At 45.1% G+C, this 20,210-nt stretch overlaps 1 protein-coding gene and 1 long non-coding RNA gene across 3 annotated transcripts in view; both read left to right on the top strand.

Annotated features, from left to right (window-relative positions):
• Positions 1 to 9,573, top strand: part of LOC142602911 (uncharacterized) — a 29,460-nt gene extending 19,887 nt beyond the window's left edge. For both annotated transcript variants that reach the window (XR_012836747.1, XR_012836746.1), the window contains exons 3-6: positions 1,931 to 2,872; positions 3,883 to 3,980; positions 4,338 to 4,460; positions 5,008 to 9,573. This is a non-coding gene — a long non-coding RNA (uncharacterized LOC142602911). The remainder of the gene's footprint in view (positions 1 to 1,930; positions 2,873 to 3,882; positions 3,981 to 4,337; positions 4,461 to 5,007) is intronic.
• Positions 9,574 to 12,691: 3,118 nt separating this feature from the next.
• Positions 12,692 to 18,684, top strand: SCG2 (secretogranin II). Its single transcript, XM_075761005.1, has 2 exons — positions 12,692 to 12,819; positions 16,320 to 18,684. The coding sequence occupies exon 2, from the start codon at positions 16,334 to 16,336 to the stop codon at positions 18,215 to 18,217; it is 1,884 nt and encodes a 627-aa protein (XP_075617120.1). The 5' UTR covers positions 12,692 to 12,819; positions 16,320 to 16,333; the 3' UTR covers positions 18,218 to 18,684.
• Positions 18,685 to 20,210: the final 1,526 nt, after the last annotated feature.

Below are 20,210 nucleotides of genomic sequence, written 5' to 3'. Positions count from 1 at the left end.
GAAGGTAACTATTCAAAATGCCTCAAGGTAAAATATGTTGGCAAATGTCTTACAGAACTTTTGTTCTTACAATATTAATAGGATGGTCCCAGAGTTATCTAACCCTGTTAATGGGCAGCTAGGCCACCAAGACTTTGCCCTGGACTCCTCACAAGAAGGTCTACAGGAAGGTCATGGAAGGGTTGGTAAGGAAGGTGCAATGGAAGCCACTCTTCTCCTTTCTTCTCTGCAAGTCGTTCTGTAGGAAGACTTATGCCATACTGTAGTAGGATGCTTTTAACTGCTGCAAATCAGAATGAAAGAAACAGTGGGACAGGCATATAGGTTCTATTCTTCAATCTGAAATAAGTCAGACTAGAAGAAAATGAGACCAAAAGATGATGTATGTTCCTACAGACTAGTATAATGGCTCAATCCTTGTGCAAACAGCAACACTGGACTATCAATAATTCACAGCAGATTCTGCTGGTCCCAACCAGGGTTTCATTCTGTTAGACACAGTAGAGAATACTACAAAAATGTGATGAAGGAGAGTCAAGATAGCCAAGAAAACATGTGTTAGGAAGTCTCAGCGTTAAGGTGGTCTGTGAAATGTTAATTTAACACACCCTGCCCCCCACAAGGGTTGCACTTGTTCTTAATTACAGTCATGTCTACCCACTCTATCTATCCAAGGGAATGGATATACTTACTATAACCAAGCAAAACAATCCTTCGTACTTTCTAGGATGCTGTTTTAGAGTTGGATTTGTTTTTATATCACAGCAGTTCTAGATTTTTAAGGACTGTTGGCAGCCTCTAAGTAAAGCAGAAAGGAATGGGTAGGAATGGCAACTACTTTACAGGACAGCTCTACATTCACAAGACACTTGAAAATAAGTTTTGGAGAGTAATGATTTACAACACTACAAGTGCTTTGAGACCTCATTGATGAAACAACCCTTTTGAGGTGTGTATAATTTTCTGCATGTGTGGGTATATACAATGGTATTTGATGATCCATCTTTTTTAAGCTAATGCAGCTGATATGTCAAGCAAGACTTGCTCAGCATTATTAAAATTCATGTTGCTTTATGAATTTAGGACTTACATCAGCACAAGGCAAAGTATGAATTCAACAGCTACTTTGTGGGCCAGAGTAGTCTTCAGATAATAGGCACTACAGCCATGGGAAGATACCTCATGTGTGAGTGATGTTGCTTTCGGTGATCAACATAGCAATCAAGTTTGCAGGCTTGTTTTATGATCTGTTTGTTTGTTAGGAACTTTTCTTTTAAAGTGTTTGGTAAAAGGAGCGGTTGGATGTTGTTGTAATGATTATAAAAGGGAGGTTTGGTTTTGTCTTGTCTGATGCCATTGGCACAGAAAAGCCTCTGCAGTTCTTTTTGGTTTCCACGTTAACACTGTCTCGGTGCTGCTGGCTGTCGATAGATGGTCTCTGAGCCCTGGCTGTCTAAGCAGCTGTGAGAAGTAACTGCATAAACTTAAAATTAAGAATTGTCAATAGTAATTTAAAATCATGGTTAAGGGCTCTCATTCAGCAAACACTGACTGCTGCTTAAAGCCCTTAGGCATGTTTTTAATTTTGTGCATATTCCGAATATTTGGTCTTATTACAACTGAAGCATGTACTTTCAATTCTATTGTTTTACTGCTTTTTTAAAGCAAATAAATGGCTGTAATTCATATATGTACTTGGTGGGTAAAAATCAGGGAATGTAACTGCAGTTGTATGGATGGATTTACTTTTGGGAGCAGGGTCTGTCTTTCTGCTTCCCAGCAGGTTAATTGTGCTGGGATTTGCTCTGTTATGCTTCTCACTTCAACATACTTTTCCTAGGTTTTCTCTTATATTGTAAGCCTCATTTCAAGCACTTAATATCACTGTTCATCAGCCTAATTATCCTTTGGTCCCACCTCTTTGGCACAGACCCTGAAAGAGAGACTCAATATTCCTGCCTCAGCTCCTGCACCATCTGGTCTTTCCCGTTGAGAGCCTCTGGCCGTGGTCTCCAGAGGAGCGTACGTCTTCTCGGCTGCGCTGGCTCACGTACTGCAGCTGCATCACGGACAACGGCGCAGTTTCTTTCTCTTCCCGATTGCTGCTTTGTCTCCTCACACATTACAGCTCTTCCTTCCCGTTTCTTCCTGTTCTGTAGAGAACATTCTACAAAAATACAGTAATACAAGAACTGATAGTTTTCACAATGCCTAGGAGTGAGAAAGGAAATCCTTCCACAGGAGCTCAGGGAGGACTGCTTCTACACAGCACCAACTCTGCACCCACCCGCCACTGCCGGCTCCTCGCAGAAGAGAGGTTGAGGAATGAGAAAAGGACCTTCATGCTCTGGGTGACACCCAGCCGGCGGGGGCTTGTGCAAACAGCCGGTGAGCTGGGACGGTGTGTGCAGCCGCAGTCTGAGAGAGAAGCCAAGCAGCAGTATGATGCTGTGCAGAGCACGACATACATCCACTGCAACAGGCAACTGCATGTCAGGAGACGCTGAGAAGATATCACTTCAGCAAACATAAATGGTCATGACTTCCTGATTAAAAGCAAGCAGCATCAACACAGAGGGGTTGTGTTTGGGGTTTGGGTTTGGTTTTTTTTTTTTTTTTTCCATATAATAATACCATGAAACAATTGTGTCAAATTGAGAACCTCATCAATATTACATCTGCAACAGATGGTGGAAACCTCCCTGCATGGACAAATAACCCATTTAGTTCTTCAGACAAGATCTCCAGTGCCAGATGTAGTATCTGGCCTTTTCATTCAGCATTGAGGCACACCAGTGGAAAACCACAGCCAGCCAAACAACTCACTGTTGACCCCACATCTACGCAGGAGCATACACAAGCCGTGCTCTAGGTAAGGCTGACAGTAATTCATTGCAGTGCTTTGCAACCTGATTTCGAACAGCTGCAATGAATTGCTTTTGCCTTGAATTTCAAACTATTTATTTTGGGTGAACCAGAACACTTCTACGGGATCCAGCATCCTGCCAAATGCAGTAGATACAGATGACTGGATACCCATCATTTTTTGGAAGATGGTCACTGAGTCCTTGGGGGAGGCAGCTTGTGTTTGTGAGCCGTTCCCGGGCTGTGCCTTCCTGTGCGTGCGGACCTGCTGCTGGTGGGATGGGCCCGGGGTGGTGGTTTGCAGCACAGCGGCAGTGCAGCAGCAGGAGCGCTTCAAAATAAAGAGCTACAAGTCTGGTGGAAAATATGTCATGCTGATCCAGACCTTTTCCCACCACATTACTTGTACATAGGAGCTCATAATTGAAAATTGGATTGGTTTTAGGGACAAGGGAATTAGGCTGTACCCTAAGGTGGTGAAGGAGAAGAGGCAGAAAAATTACAGCATTAATAGTAAAAATGGACAGACCTGAGTCTCATGAGCAGCCCTGGCTCTGGCCCTACGTGGCTCCTGGGAAGTCTGCTCAGTCTTGAAGCCGTGAGATGTGGAATGAGGATAGCACTGGGGAAGCTACTGCCAACATCATATAAATCCATGTTGCTGCCACCAGGCAAAGACAAAATGATGCTATCATCTCAGGTGTCACGATGCTCACGTGATGTGCATGGCAACAGAAGTCGGTTTTCCCCCCCTGAGCTGAAAAGCCCTGCATGAAAGTAAAAGGGCTTTTTCAGGGCGAGCGCTTGCAGAGGGAAGCCAACAACTCGGTCCCATCCTGCTGGAGAGGTGCGTTTCCCGCAGCCACAGCCCTGTTCCAGATTCTGGCTGACGAGGCAGGAGCAAGCAGCGTCTGTAGAGCTCACACTTGGGTTTTAAATGTATCCGGAAGAGAATTTCCAGAGTAAGGATGCTGCAGATTTGGGGTGAGATGCAATAATGTGTCTGTTTACTTTCAGATTCGAATCCTATTGAATCTGAATTATTAGCCCAGCACTCAAGCAGCTATTTTCATGACAAGCCTTCTGTTGCCTGGAGGGATCCCTGGATACAAATGGTTTGTTTTGAGTACATTTCATTTGATTGGAAAAATAGCTTATGTTTAATATTTTATAAAAGAGGCTGTGTATTTTATCTTTGCTGGTACAGAATCTATGCTCTCCATCTACCCTTCAACATGTATCCAATTTTTTGCTCAATTCTTTCATTCTGAGGCAGAAAAAAATGATCCTACATCACACAGTCCTATCTTGTCCTTAAGCTAGGAGTGCTCAGCAAGATGCCTGTAGCCGTAAGCTGTTTGGACGAAGATTCACACAAGATAGTTGATGGGCTACTTTCTCATTGGGTATTTGTCCCTTCTCCAACTTACTTGTTGTGGTACCATTTTCCTGCCTGAATTATAACTTTCCAGCCCCAAAGGGGACGTCCTGACACAGGCTGCAGGAGAGACTGGGAGCGAGAGACCCGGACACTGCTAGTGGAAGGCCACAAGACATCTCCTCCTCTTCGGCTTTGCTCCTGTTTGGAAAATCAGGTCAGTGGATTGGCACGTCTGCCTTTACTGAGCGGTGGTGTCTCATCCTGGAGCAGGTTTCCGTACAACCCAGCTGGTGGGTGGCTGGGTGGATTGGCCCAGGGTTTGGGAGAAGAGCCAAACGGTAGCCTTGGGGCTGGGAAGGGCACTCAGCTCTTCTCAAGCACTTACCAGCAAGGTGTATCAGACAGAAAGTATTTGCCTTAGGGGAAAATCGCTGTGTTTTCTCCCGGTTATATGGCTTTTACTTGCCAGTCAAGGCTCTGATACTTGAGAGATGCAAGACTGCTATCTAAAACAGTTTGGAGGTCCAAGCAAATGTTCGTCCCAGCTTGCAGAGGTGTTCCTAGTTGTCACGCAGATTGCAGCCTGTTTGGGGAAATGGTATCACGGCTTACATTTTGACTTTTGCTAGAGAAGGGAGCAGCCTGCCTAGACCTTTTTCCCTAGTCCAAGACAGCTTTTCAGGATTGAGTGATAGAAAAAAGCAGATTATTACAGAGCTCTTAATCTTAATCTCTGTTAACAGAGCTCTTAATCTTTTCAGTGGATGGACGTGTTGTGCTGTGTCCCCAGCTGTACACACCCTCTGGCTCCCACCCCATCCCATGTTGGACGGAGCGTGGTGGCTTGTCCATGTGCACCTATGCAGGATGACAGCTCCCTGCTCCCAGACCACGTTGCTTGATTTCTCTGTCTCTTGCTGTTCAGAATGAGCCTCCTGCACATCTGGACGATGGCATTTAAATCCTCCCCATCCAGGGAGTGTCCCTGCCTGTTGACAGACGGTCCGTGCTGAAGTTCTGCGCAGCGGTACAAGCCGCGAGGCACGCCGGACCACAGCCTGGCTGGTGCAGGGCTGGGGGGCAAATGATTAACCCTGTGTCTCTTCTGCTCTTTGCACCGAGGTTCCAGACTTGCCTTGTTCCTGTAATTGCTACACTAGCGAAGCTGCTGTTGAAGCCAGCCAGCTCTCCCTGGCTGTATATCCTGAAATTCAAAGTCAATACGGTTCAACCCTAAAAATACAAGCTCTCTGCTTTAATGCCGATGTAGCAAATGTTAATAGCTGTAACCACCTCATAATATGAATTTGGGATAATATGAATTTGTGCTCTCATTTTCGTGCCATCACTCATGTTTATGTTGAACTTTTAATTTAGTATTCATTTTTTAAAAAAGAACATGATATGAAGTGGTTCTGCCTTGTCCACACAAGCTACCAAATCAAATTGTTTGCCCTCTTCTAGGGAGAAGTTGTCTCCAGGAAGAAATTCTATAATGTTGTCTCTGTGCTATGTGTTGCACTGAGTGTCTTTTTTCTATTTTTATCACATTCATGACAAAATGCTAAATTTGGTTTTGACCCAGATCTATACAAATTACTGTAGCAATAGGGCTGGAATCTATGTAGGTACATACTTACTAAGCAAAGAAGGACAAACCTATGGCCGCAAAAAATGCTGTAATGGCACTTGTGAAATTAGTGATGCTAGCAAAGACAATGCAAGAGAAAATCATGATAATGTTTTATAAGAAGGAAGCAGAGCACAGTTTCTTGCCCTCCTAGATTTAGCAGATGGATTCTCGCACGCTGCATTGCTAAAGCACCCATTGCCCTAATGGCTTGGGGATGGAAGAACATTTGCCCTCATGAAGTAACACAAGCGTGCTAGTTCATGCTTTGAGGATGGTTGCATTCTCAAAAACAATGAATAAGAGCAGGAGTGTTAATTTTCGAGTGGCAATTTTGCTACTCTGAGTCTTATCCTGTGTTGTCAGACCAAGCAGCAGATAACAAAGCAGAGGTTTTCTGCCAGAGACAGGGAGATCCAAAATCACTGAGCTTTTCCATGTTTGTGAGTGATTAATGTGACAATTAATGAGGCTTTAATGTAAGTAAGGGATAGAAATGGCTTAGCCCCAAGATCATGAAATTTCTGTGGAGCAGAATTGCTGAAATGATTTAGCAGAGGACTAAGTAATGTAACTAACCTTATGCACAGCTGTGAAATCACTTCTATCTGTTTATTTAAAATGACAAATCACATAAATGTGTGTACATATCTTTGCCATGCCAAATTTTATCACTCCCATGTAAGACCTTTTCTCTCATGAAAACATCACTGCAGGTCAATTTTGGCAGACCCATACTGTAGAAACATCACATTCCCAACATGAAAGCACCATGTCATGAACTGAAGCTGTTTTACCCCCTGGTCTGGGGAATGCCCCTGGTTCTGGGACCCGCTCTGCTCTCCAGGCTGCCAGCTCAGGCACTCGCCTGCCATGGCCATGAACCCCCCATCAGCCTTTCTTTCCATCTCCCACCTTAAATGTGCTGGCCCCTGCCCGCTTTCTACTCCCGCCCCCTCTTTCCAGGCTGGCTTTGCCTAAGAGGGTTGTGTCCTAGCTAGAAATCTATGAATTAAACCCACACGTTAGGTACAATTTAAGAGGTCTGACCAGCTTCTCCTTTGCTCACTGAACACATCAGTCTGACCCTCATCCCAACCAAGGGGCTTGACGTGGTCAGCCTTAAAAGCGGGGGCAAATTGTTGTTGCCACAGCTGCTCTGAAGGACTCAGAGGTTTCGGTTAAGTAATCTCCAATGATTTTGGGTGAGTCTGTGCAGTTTCTCCTACTGCCAAGCTGTGGTTGCTTTGTCTCCTTCCCCCATGAGCCAGCGGTGGGGAGCGGTGCAGCTCCTCAAAAAGATACAACCTGGTTATAAGCAATCAGCTTTCTTTCTTTCTTTTTTTTTTTTTTTTTTTTATTTGACTCAACTTTGGCAAAGACAACTTGGCTGGGGCTGGAGTACTGGCTGCATCTTCTGTATCCGAATGATGCTAAAAGCTGCTAGGTCGTGCAAAGTCTCGTGGGTGACGCATCGTTAAAGCAGCTTGTGAGCAGCAAAACTTCCCCGAGCGCAGCGAGCCCCACTGCTGAGCTCCTCCAGGTGTCAAGGAAAGGGGAGCCTGCCCCATGCTAATTAAAACTCTTTTCTCAACTTCTCCTTGGCAAGGTGCAAAGGAATCCTCTTTTCATGTTCAACGACTGAAAATAAATCCTATTTTGGATTTCAGAAGCAGCCGCATGACTAAAATGAGCCGTTCGATTTCATTCATGTTTGCTGTCTATTAATCTGTTCTCCTCACCCTCAGCAGGGTATGACTCAGGGCTTCGCATTGTCTTCCTCCCAAAACTATCTGTGTTTTGACTTTAAATTCTGCCATCTGACGCAAAGCAGTGCTGAAATCATGACAGTTTGATCCAGCCAGTTCCCAGGAGGCTCTTGATCTTTACTGGCTGGTAAATGTAGTGCTCAGAATAGCTATGCGGAGCAGATATTGATATTTTTACACCAAATGTTGGTAAGCAGATGTCACACACTTGTGAAGAGCCTTGAAACTCCACGGGAGAAAATATGTGAGTATGTATGTGGGGGAGGCCCAGAGATAAAAATAATGCATTGGTTATATGAGAAGACATATATTCCGTAATCCGTTGGTGTTTTGCTATTCCTGTTGATGGTACTCAAACCAGAGGCTGCGCTGGAACAAGCAAAACAGGAAACTGTCCCCGTCCATGCTCCTGCTGGTTTTACACGCTCCTTCCCACGGAGGCTTCTGTCCTCCTCCAGCCCTGGCTGAGCCGGTGGGTCCCATCCACCCGCCGGGAGCAGAGGGTCTGTGCCGCGCGGTGCACCCCGGCTACGCCAGGCTCGAGGGTCCGTCACTGGGCAGGGAGGAGCAGGGCGCAGCGGGGCTGGGCTCCTCCAGCACTCACTGCAGAAAACAAGAGGCACTGGTAGAGGGGACAGGGCCCTGGGGCAGGGCTCAGAACCAAGCCTCAGGTGACCCCAGCACGGCACAGGAAGGCCTACCCGCTGCAGGCGCAGAGCAGCGTTTGCCATTACAAACCAGTTTCAGTTTGCGGTTGTGCTGTGCGGCCAGGCCAGGGGGCTCCCGCAGGTGGGCGTGCATGGCGGGACAGCCTGCCCGGTGCCCTCAACGACGCTGCCGCGCTGGCTTGGCCACCCCCTCGGGCCGGGTGCCCATGGAGGCTCCTGCATGGGGGTCGCTCGCCCTCCCGGCACCAAGGAAGCCTCACGCGTGGGGAGTGCCCAGCGCTCAGACGGCGTGAGGGGGGTAAGGGAACCCCCCGTGGCACGAGAGGCTCGCGCTGAAGTAGCGAAACTCGCAAGGTGTGTCCGCATTGCAAAGATGGAGGCACCCATGTCTCAGAGGGAGCGCTCAAATCTTGCCCTAAGGCTTCTCTTTCTATTTTTGTTTTTAAGTGCAGGCAGCATGAAATCCTGAACATGTAAATGTTGGGGGAAAGTCAGGATTTGTTTGGGTTTTTGTTTAGGGTTTTTTGTGTTGCTTTTTTTTTTTTTCCTTTAGCAGACTCCATTCCTGAACCATCCCTACGGAGCGAGCAGCACACCGTGAGGGAGGCGTGCCAGCCAGGCCAGCGCTGAACCCACTTACTCCCCGTGCAGCGTGGGGTAAAGCCCGGTGATCCCCAGCCACCAGGCGCTTGCCTTGACACCCCTGCTTTGAACGGACTGTGGTTACGAATTGCAAAGCCCTTGCTTTTCCTCACAATGTTGTATTTTCCTCTCCCTTTACAGCTTTGGTAATGAAATTTGAGCCATTTATTATGTACTAAATTTAGGGAGGCCAAAAATATTTGCATACAAATATGTTTGATCTTCCAAGCATGCAAAATGAGCAGAAAATAACAAGTCTGATGTTGGACCCAAGCAGAGTTCAAGTATTTTAAAATTAAAATAATTTAAAAGAATCTATATCCATGATGGCAGATGAACTTTTTCTGAGGAAAGAAAACCTCCCCCTTCTCGTTACATACAGAATAAATGCAGATAGTCAAGTCAGATATGGACTGAATTTTAAATGTGACAATAGCACGTATTCTGCAAGAAATGTCATGGCTGTAATGAATTGTAAATTATTTTTAGTTGCCACTGGAAACAGGGGAAGGGGAGAAAACTAATCAATATTGACACAATCCCACTTTATTTTTAAGCAGTACTGATCTTTGGTGACACCAGATAGAGGAGGAGAGAGCTAGAACCGAAGCGAACTGCACAAACTGCAAACTGTTTTGGTGTTTAGAAAAGAGCCACAGCAGCCAGACGGATGTGCTGCCTGCTGCTGCGCATTACTGCTGCGATGGTCGTGCCACGACGTTCATCGGGTCATCCTCTGATGCCAGCTGGGCACGTGTGGTGGGAGGCGGGTCTCACCAGGAACGGTGGTGGTGCTTCCACCGTCACCTGGCCAGTGCTGGTGCTGGGGACGGGGCACAAGGCAATGACACCGAGCCCCATGTCGGACCGTGCTACCGCCTGAAGTCCAGTTGTCTGACTTTTCTTTCTCCATTGACTTTAGGGATGATGACCTTCTAGCTGGGCATGCCACCACACAGTGGGCTGGAGTCCTCTTGCCTCTGTTTGCTGCAGTGACGTTCCCCCACCTGCCCCATGCCCTCTTTCTTATACAAAATGAAATAAAAATCTCTTTGAAGATTTACTTTTAAGTTAGCATGCGAGATGCAGCATTGATTGATTAACTTTTAGCTTCTCATGATGCATAACTATGTAAGGTAGAGCATGTGACAGGGCAAGCCGTTCAGCGAAACCATTGCGTTTATTGCTGCTCTGTTCCCAGAAGCCACAAAAGGATGCAGCATGGTCAAAATGCGCTCAGAAAAACAAGATTACCAAGCTCCTCTGGTTAAACAGTTGATATTGAGCTAGTTCTAATGCAATTTCCTAAAATTCAGAGATGCTGTGATGTGATCTTACTCTTGTATAAAATGCCATGGAACTTCTAATGACAGAACAGATCAAATTTTCTATTGCATGACTCACTCTGAGGAAAAGAATGCCACACACTCAATATGACCAAAAAAAAAAAAAAAAGTACATTTGCTAAGGCCGTCCTTATAGCACTGTGCAGACGCAATCAATCATAAGCATGAAGTCCAGGCAACACTTTTTGATGTGGACTAAAATTGACAGCTGAATTGTGGATACCCGTTGGTAAATTTTATCCACTGAACCCAAAATAGCCACGGCAGAGACCTAAGCCAAGTGTCTGCCTGACTTCACCCGCTGTAAATCTCGAGTGAGTGGTTAAGGAGCAGAGGAAGGAATCGTGCTGCTGTGCCAATTAATCTGGGCTGTCTGAAACGTGCGCTGATGCTGGAGATCAGGGATAGACGGATGGGGCGAAGCAGGATGATTTCATGGGAAAGAATTTGCTAGATAAATGTTAGGCATTTGGTGGCAGAATGCACAAAACAAGAGTCTGTTGGAAATACCTGCAGAGACACAAGAAAATTCCTGAAAATGTGAATTGAGCATGCTTTGTTTTGCTTTGCTTCGCTTTGCTTCGCTTTGGTTTTCAGCATGACGTCTATTTTCTCCATGGACTAAGGTGCATTAGTGATAACAATGCCTGCAACTCTCTGTTTTGGGGGCATTCAGAGCCTTGCTGAAGGGGATGTGACGTTGAGCAGTACAGTTCCCAGGTGCTCAGGGGGAACCTGGACCTTGCTTTCTGCTTACTGCAGCAGATGCCTTTCTGTTTCCCTTCTTCAGGGATGCTGTCATGGGTCCTAATGTAATGTCCTCTTTTGGCTCTTTTCTTCCTGGGTCCAGTGATGACAGTGAGCATTTTGGATGGTGTATCTGAGGCCTGAATAAAGCTGCTGATGAAGAGTTTCAGCACAAAAACTAAGCCTATATTTTACTCATAACTTTACGTGAGGTGAAACTAGAGGCTTCCGGATCGCCATTTCACCTACAATAAATGCAGCAAGGATAGTCCTTTTGTCTGTGTTCATGCCTGCAATTATTTCCACCTTGCTGTTCCTATGACAATTTAATTTTGTAACATTTATTGGTTTGGAAGGTACATTCATCCTAGTTTTTTGCATTTTGTGCTTTAAAAGGTCAAAATTGTCAGAAAAGATTTATTTTGGGGGAAAAGGAGGCCTTATTTAAAAGCCAAAGTAAAATAACCTTTCTGGAATAGAAAGGAAGCAGAAGGAGCGAGCTAAAACCCAGAGCAGCGGCTGAAGCAACGTGTTACATTTCATGCTTTCTGATTTATGGCACAGTGGTATTTACTCACCCTAGTGATCCAGGTGTGCAAGCGCTGGCCTTTCTGCACGCAGAGTGCCGAGAAGGGAGTTAAAAGTGCAGCGGCATCGCCAGCAGCGCCTGGCAGTGGTGCCATAGGTGGGTAGTCCCTCTCTGGCTGCATCCAGGGGATGCGGGGTCGAAGCCGGGAACGCGGCAGCCTGGCCCCGGTCCCACGCCGCAGCCACCGGCTGAGGCAGAGCCCTGCGGGGGGGTGGGGGGCTTGCTCTAGTTGGTCTGGAGCTCCCGGGCCTCCCATGCCTGACGAAGAGGCCAGGGATGCTGTGAATTGTCCCTACCTTGTCACAAAGCCACAATGGTGCCACAGTGGCTCATTCAATGGATTATACAGGGGGGAAAAAAAAAAAAAAATCCACGCAGACTGTAGCTGCTGAAAGGCCAGCTCCTGCGAAAGGCACGGGCACAGTTGGGTGCACACACGTACACGCACACCCCAATCTTTGTGCCACGCTGCCTCGGCACATGGTCTGCCTCGCAGTTTGGCTCACGCTCACCTCCGGTCCCTGTGTGCCCCCAGCTGCGCTCCTGTCCCGCAGGCCCGGGGGGGGGGGGGGGTGTGGGGGGGGTGTGGGTGTGGGGGGGTGGGGGGGTGTGTGTGTGTGCCCCTGCTGCTGGCTTGGCCGTCCCCTACAAACCTGAGATGTCGCTCAGCCTGACAAAGTCCCCCCCTCTGCTCCTCACCCCCGGGCTGTGGGAGCCGAGGCTGTTCCCTCTCTGCCTGCTGTCTTTTTACCCCTTTTTTTCCCTTCCCCCCCCTCTTTATTTCTTTACCTCCTTTTTCTATTTTTGCCCCCTTTTCTTTTTGTCTGTTTTCTTTTTTCCTTTTCTCCCTTTTTTTCCCTCCCCCCCACCCGTTTTTATGACGTACCCCCCCCGCCCCCCTTTTTTACTTGCCCTTTTGCATACCCACCACTTCGCGGGGGGGGGGGGTGTGAGAGGGGGTGTCGCTCCCCCCGCCCCCCCCCAGCCTGCACCCGGGCAGGGGCCCGGCGGCCACCGGGCCCGCGTTCCGCCGGCGGTGCCGGCCGGAGGCTCCGCCGCCCGGGCGGGGCGGGGCAGCGCGGCTGACGTCATGCGCGGCGAGGGCGGTATAAGCGGGCGCTGTCCGGGTGCTGACGGCGGCGGCGGCGGCGGCGGCGGCGGGAGCGGGAGCGGCGCTGGCAGGTAGGGGCTGCGCCGGGGCGGGCGGGGGGCCGGGGGAGCCTGGTGCCCTCTTCCCCTCTTCCCTCGGCTGCCTGGCGGGGCTCGGCTGCACCCGGGTAGGAACCCCCGCCAAAAAAAGAGGTTGGGCTAGGCGGCGAGTTACGGCAGAAAGTTGGTGGGGTCGTAGCTGATGTTTGCAATGAAATACAGGTTATACAGTGTAGACCTATAATGATGGACGCATTTTTGTATCTATGAATTATCAGCGTCGTTCGGGGCTGAGGCCGGGAAGTGTAGCGTTTCCGTTTGCGATTGCGTTCAGTCGTGCCGGCTCGCCGACATGGCACTTCAGCCGCGTCAAAATATAGGATGAGAGGTTACCTTGGGTGCAAACACAATCTGACTAACTCCCCAGATGTATACCTGCACAAACAGTCCCTATATTCATTCAGAACTGCTCGGGGTTTGGGTTTTTTCCCTTCTCCTCACCCCATCGTTATTTTCGTCGTGTTTTGAGTCCCTTGCACAGGATAAAGGGTTAGATAAATAGCTCTAAAAAAAAAAAAAAAAAAAAGGCAAATTTACTGCAGTCATGTTATTTATTACAAAAGTAAATGGCAGGAAGAGTGCATGACATATTTCTTTATTTTCCTTATGGAAAATTGCTGTTGGATTCTCCCTCAGACTCTCAGGGCAGGGACTCATCTATAGGAAAGCTTATGAGTTTTCATCGCAAATTTTCACTGGAAACATTAAATTCACATCAGAGATGACTGCTGAGAGAGATGGAGAGAGAAAATTACTGCTACCATGGAAACATCCCAGAAAGGAGATTTATTGTTTTGTCTGTTTTCTGGGGAACTTCAGTCAGTCTGCATTGCCTTTGTAGGTGTTAAATTGTGAACTCGATCGCCTCATTTTGTAAATAGGAACTTCTACATTTGTTGGCCAAAAGATGATTTTTCCTGTTTGTTAGGTGTTTGTTAAGAGAGGAGAAAATACGCTCCCCATCGAGGACAGCTTCACAATTATCCATCTGTAGACGAAACAGCCATTTTAGCATATTGTCCTTTGAGAGGCACAGAAGAGAATGTGTTAATGTAGAACTTAAAGACAGTCTAAAATGTTTTCCGTTTTCTCAAAAATTATGGAATTAAAAAGTCTGAAAGAGTGTGGAGGAGTCCTCTTACCCTAGATAATGCAGTATATTTAAAGGCAAGATTTTATGACCTGAACTCAAAGCTTTTAAAAGAAGTCATTCCCAAACCCATTTGACAAGGCTTTCAAGTATCATGTACCAATAAATTAGAAGTGAAAATTGATCTAGAGACAAATACACTTAAAATATCTATACAGTAGCCAATGACCTGTTATTCCTGCAAAGGAAATACTCAGTTGAGCATCATCGTCATGGAACGCTAAACTAAACTTTGCCTGGCTACGCGCATTTTGATTTTAATGGGATGCTGATGACTCTTACAAAGACGGTAACAGTACATAATTGTGTGCAGTGAAGGAGGCTGAGTTCCTGGTCTCTGCGAGTGGGAGGTGCCTGGCAGATAATTATGGAACAACTCTCCCTTCCCCCACCCCTCGGAAAGGACAGAGTTTCTCATGCACTGATCAAACTAACTCTATTCATAACCAGTCTCTCTGCTGGAAAAGAAAGTCTTAATTTCATTTATTTGCTACAATAAGTAGCAAAGTGCCTTCCCCGCCCCCCCCCCCCCCCCCCCCCCCCCCCCCCCCCCCCCCCCGAGATACACATTTATGTATAGGAGTAGTGTCTTTCCTGTGACAGAAAATGAAGACATATCTTGGCTTTGTTTCAGGGCAAACTCAGATCTGGAGGGTGGGACCTTCTAATCAGCTGTTCTGAACTAATCCTTTGTGAAATCGATGCTCAAACCTATCCAGGCTTGAATAGGCAGAAGTGTTTGGGGACGCTGTTTGCTATTAGGGCTGTTAGCTTGCCCAGGCATACCGAGGGGGTAAAGCAGCTCTCTGAACCGATACTGCTTTAATTATTTAGTTAAGTCACATTATGTTAGGAACAAAAAACTGAGTGGAAAAACCTACAAGTGAGCTGAAATAGGCATATTCATGCTCAGCTTTCTACTTACAGCAGTGGGTAAACAGTGGTATACGTAGCTCTTTCAGTCTGTCATGAATCACCAACATCTCAACAGGATGCTTATACCAAGCCAAAAGACCTAAAGGAACCAAAATAAGTCAATTAATCAAAGAGGTTTCTATCTTTATCATTTCTTTCTCATTATTGTACTTTATTCATTAATGTAACTGGATCAGAAAAGAGTCTAATCTGTCTCACTGCCCCAGCGTATCAGTGCCTGAGCATCTCCTAGGAAACAATTGATGGCAATTTTCCCCTTCGCTGGGCCGAGGGTGCTCAGCTCCCCGCAGGACCGGGCTTCTGCAGCTGCACCTCATACGCAGCGGTGCTGTAATCTTCTTAATTCAGTTGGACGCATATTTTTCCGTCTTCTGTTCCAGAGTTTATTGCTGGCTGGCGTAAGCTGGGCAGACTGACTAGACGTGGGCTTCTACCAATCTATTCTAACTGAATTTAGCTCACTTTTGCCAATGGTCATGTTTCTCCCTGTCCTGGGACCGGATTCAATTTCTGCCGAAGTGAATGAATGGATGAATGAAATCACCACTCAGACCCTACCTGCTCAAGCTCATTTCCGAGATGGCTTTTAAAGGAGTCAGTAAAATTATATTGTACCTTTAGGATAAATTATAGTTTGTCCTTCATATAGTGGGGATCATTGCTTATAGGAAAACGGTTCACTCATGCAGCCGCTAAAATAAAATTCACCTCTAATACAAATAACATATATTTTTAAAATGAAATAGCAAAAAAGGAAGTAAAACACTAACAATAATGACATAAATAAACTTGCAAGTCATTTTATAGGCCATGTTCTCCAGGTCATTACATTAATTTTATTGCAGTCTAGCACCATTCAGTGGTATTACCCTGACATGAAATTAGAGGCCCTATGGAACAATCTCACAAATTAGTTCTGTATGCAATTTTAATATTAATATTTTGAGTGGCATTTAAATATATGAATATACTGATTTTACCACTAGAAGCCTTCATTTTCATAATCAAAATGACATCTAGATTCCTCTACGGGCATTTTATGAGCTATATAGGATTTGTATTTTATACTTGGGTGTTGCCATTGGAAAACTGATGTACATGAAGTACATTGAACATAGAGATAAGAAATTTCTAGCATAGGAAATCAGTAGTTTCCAGTAAACTGAGGAATCATAGGAAAGATTCAGAAAAATCTCAATTTTTCACCAAAATATATGGCTTCCATATATTATATTAGGTTTCCATAATTAGTAAACACTTGTGTAGTATTGGTGGTATTCTTCATAAGTTCCAGTTTAAAATAACAGTCTCTGTTTTGCTTCTCAGTTTGCTAAGTCTGTCTCCATATGTTAACTGCTTCTTTTTTCTTCTTCTTCTTTATTTCAAGGAAATATTTTAAATATGCCAGAAACTAAAACCTTCCAGCTTGAAGCAACCTGTGCTCTCACCTTTTTCTTTGTCGTAATCTGTTGGGTTGATGCAGCTTCCTTCCAGCAGCATCAGCTGCTTCAGAAAGATCCAGACTATGTAATGAAAAACTTACAAAGGTTCCCAAATCCTGATATGATCAAAGCTTTGGAATACATCGAAGATCTTCGCAAGCAAGCTAACAAGGGAGAAAGCAGCCCCGATTACAACTCTTACCAAAGCGTCCCATATCTCCTGCAACAGAAGGAAAGCAAAAATCAGGTTCACCTACCAGATAACATAAGGGATTCTTTGACTGAAGATGAGTCCCAGTGGGTTAAGGTAATGTTGGAAGCCTTGCGGCAAGCTGAGAAAGAGTCAAAAGCTGGCCCGAAGGAGAGTAAACCTTACGGTCTGAGTTCAGATAACAACTTTCCAGCTGGAGTAACTGATGATTATGAGGCTTACAAGTGGCCCGAGAGGTGGCAAAAATATCTCAAAATGCCTCTTGGGCACTATGAAGACAGTTCAAGAGACAGTCCTTTCAAGCGTACTAATGAAATAGTGGAAGAGCAATACACACCCCAAAGCCTTGCTACGTTGGAGTCTGTGTTTCAGGAGCTGGGGAAGATGGCAGGACCTAGTAACCACAAGAAAGAAAGGCTGGATGAGGACCAGAAATTGTATACGGATGATGAAGATGATGTATATAAAGTCAATAACATTGCCTATGAAGATGTGGTTGGAGGAGAAGATTGGAATCCCATAGAGGAAAAAGTGGAAAGTCAAACCCAGGAAGAGATAAAAGATAGCAAAGAGGAAATTGATAAACATGAAGAGGAGATTGATGATGAAATGAAAAGATCAGGGAAACTCGGCTTCCTTGAGGATGAAATAAGAAGAGACAATAAGGATCAAATGTCAGAGGGCATTTCAAAGCTAATGAATTTTTACCTGAAGAGGCTGATGGGTGGTGCTGCAAATAGGAAATTCAGGACTGGAGGAGAACTTGAGGAAAAAAGAGCACCCACATTTTTTGATAAGCAACTCGATCCTCAGTCTATAGCTCAGCTGATAGAAGTCTCAAGGAATTTACAAATTCCTCCTGAGGATTTAATAGACATGTTGAAAGCTGGAGAAAAAAAGCAGCTCCAGAATGAAAGGTTGGAAGCTGAGCAGGAAGCAGAATTCCCAGAAGACCTCGACGAGATCACTGAAACTAATCTAGGACAGAGCGATATATTTAAAAACAATGTAAACTCTAAAACCGGGTACCTGAAGCAGCCTCTTAATGTTATTCCAGAAAATCTACCTGAAGACCTCAATATTGAAGATATTGTTAGTCTTCTGGGAACTGACAATTTAGCTAATCAGAATCCCTCCTACTTACTAAATCGTCTTAATCAGGAAAATGATTTGCCAAGACTGTCTTACATTCCCAGAAGATTGAAAGGACACCCGTTTCCTAAAGCTGCCTGGATGAACGATTTGGAAAGGCAACAAATGGAGTATGAGAAACTGAACGAGAAGGATGAAGAGCTGGCCGATTACTTGGCAAAGGTGTTGGCAAAATATCCTGAAGTTATCAATACGAACCAGATGAAACGGGTCCCAGTTCCAGGTTCTGAAAGCGACTTGCAGGAAGACGACCGGCTGGAGCAGGCTATCAGGGAGCACCTAAGCCAGCTGGGACCACAGGAGGCCGCGAAGTTGGCTTCGCTCAGCAAAAGGCTTTCCATGGCCGGGGAAAGCGACGACACGCAAAACAGGCAGTATCTGGATGAGGATATGCTAGCAAAGGTGCTAGAGTACCTAAAACAGGAGAAGTCAGAGCTTGAAAGAGATCACATTACTAAACGGGCAATGGAAAATATGTAATTGTTCCCCAAATATTATTTCTCTTCAATGTGTTGACTTCTATCCCAATTCAGTTGTGATTTCTTCCCGCTCTCCCACTAAACAGCCTATGGTAGACTACTTACCATTGAACAGTCTGCATATCTTTCTCAGAGCTGTTATATTGTTTATTGATATACTTATATATGTTATAAATTATGGGGCAAACAACAAATTGCTTCAAGTGTTTTAAGAAACAATTTAATGAGATCAAGTAAAACTATAATATGTAAACAAATGACCTTTGCATTGTTAATAAAACATGATAAAGGAAGAGTGACAACTATGATTTGAAATTTTTAAGATTAATTGGATTATTTTGTTACTGTCTGTAGTGTTTTTTGTGGAGTATCGAATAAAAAAATAAAGCATTATATATATAGTTTTATTTACAAGGCTTTTTCTATTCAGTGTTTTATTGTTGATGAATAAATTATTTCTGGACAAGAGACTGTGTTTCTTTGTGGCAGTTGATAAAGTCATAGTAATTTGAAACGGAAACATATATGTTTTACTTTTACAGACAATTCTTCTGAAGTCTGTTATTTTACTGTAGAATAAGTTGGTAGCTTATACTTCTGTTTTTTGTGGGCTGCAGGAACACTGACTGGCATCATCTTTCAGGGCCGTGCGTACCTGAAGAGCTTGCTGAAGTCAGCCAGGGCAGGAGCTGCATTACCTTTTTTGACAATTTGCCCCCCCCCCCATAATTAATGATTATGTATCTCTTGGCAATGGGGAGGAAGATGAATGATCTGTCCAGCTAAGGCAGACTTTGTGGTGAAGCACTAAAAAAAAATAGAACATTGAACCTTTGCATGTGAGTAGCAGCAGCTCGGGGAAGCTCTGATGAGGTAGATGGGAAGCGGACGGGTTCCTCGCTATCTCTCATGATGGCTGCCACAGAGAAAGAGACAGGCTCCAAGGCAAGCAGAGAACTCACTCTGTAGACAGCATCACTTTTTTGTCTAATAAAAATATTATTTCCCATTTCACAAAATGGCCGTTACCTCTATACATACATAAGTATACGCAGCGCCTTTACTTTTCACTACATTACCTGGACACTTGAAAGGTCTCTTGAGCTCCTGTTAGGACCCGCAGTGGATGTTCTGGAAAAGCTACGGCTCTTCTACAGCACGAGATGTGCTTGTGTAACTCCGTGAGTCAGACATGGTTTTTACCAGGCCAGCTCAGGCATAAGCACTTCCAGGATTATAGTTTAAAAGCGGTTGTTCCCTGTGGTATTCTTCAGCAACTCATCTCTAAGTGGGGTGGGGATGATTTTTGGCGAGGTAATGTCTGATGAGGCAAAGTGCAAAGGCTGCAGAAATAAGACTTCAGTGTCACCATCACCCTGAGCAATTGCAGACGAGAGGAGTTCAGTCAGAGCTCCTGCTTTGACCCACAGCAAAATCCTTGTTTCCTGTTACTTGGGTGAGCTGGAACATTAAACGCAGTATTGAAAAAAATACCAGAGTTAAACTCACTTTTGTAAAGAAGGACAAACCTGTTGCCATTTGATATGCACTTGCTTGTGACACTGGTAACTTGGAATCACTATTTTATTCAAAACAAAATTATGCATTAAAAAAATAAAAAAAAATTTATCATCACCTTGATTCCTAATACTGTTATTCTCCTTGATCCTAATACTGCTCTTGCAACCCTCACAGTCCAGAAAATTTTCTTTTGGTCAAAGCAGTAACATTTAATACTGAAATATGTAATACGTGAAACTGAGGAAGAGTTACAAAAACATGGATTCATAGAATATCTCAAGTTGGAAGGGATCCATAAGGCTCATCAAGTCCCGCTCCTGCACAGGACTGCCTAAAACTAAACCATATGACTAAGAGCATCATGCAGACAAGACCATTGAGAATTAAAGGAATGTTTGCTATTTTCAGCGAGCAAGTTTAACAATTTTGCCTTCCAAGGTCATATTTTATCAGGAGACTGTATTTGTTGCCAT

The sequence above is a fragment of the Balearica regulorum genome, chromosome 9, assembly GCF_011004875.1.
Source record: "Balearica regulorum gibbericeps isolate bBalReg1 chromosome 9, bBalReg1.pri, whole genome shotgun sequence".
Taxonomy (NCBI): domain Eukaryota; kingdom Metazoa; phylum Chordata; class Aves; order Gruiformes; family Gruidae; genus Balearica; species Balearica regulorum.
This window is presented reverse-complemented; position numbering and strand designations above follow the sequence as displayed.

Bases quoted from the DNA above. Each gene is read 5' to 3' on its own strand.
- SCG2 (XM_075761005.1), top strand. From the start codon at position 16,334: ATGCCAGAAACTAAAACCTTCCAGCTTGAAGCAACCTGTGCTCTCACC.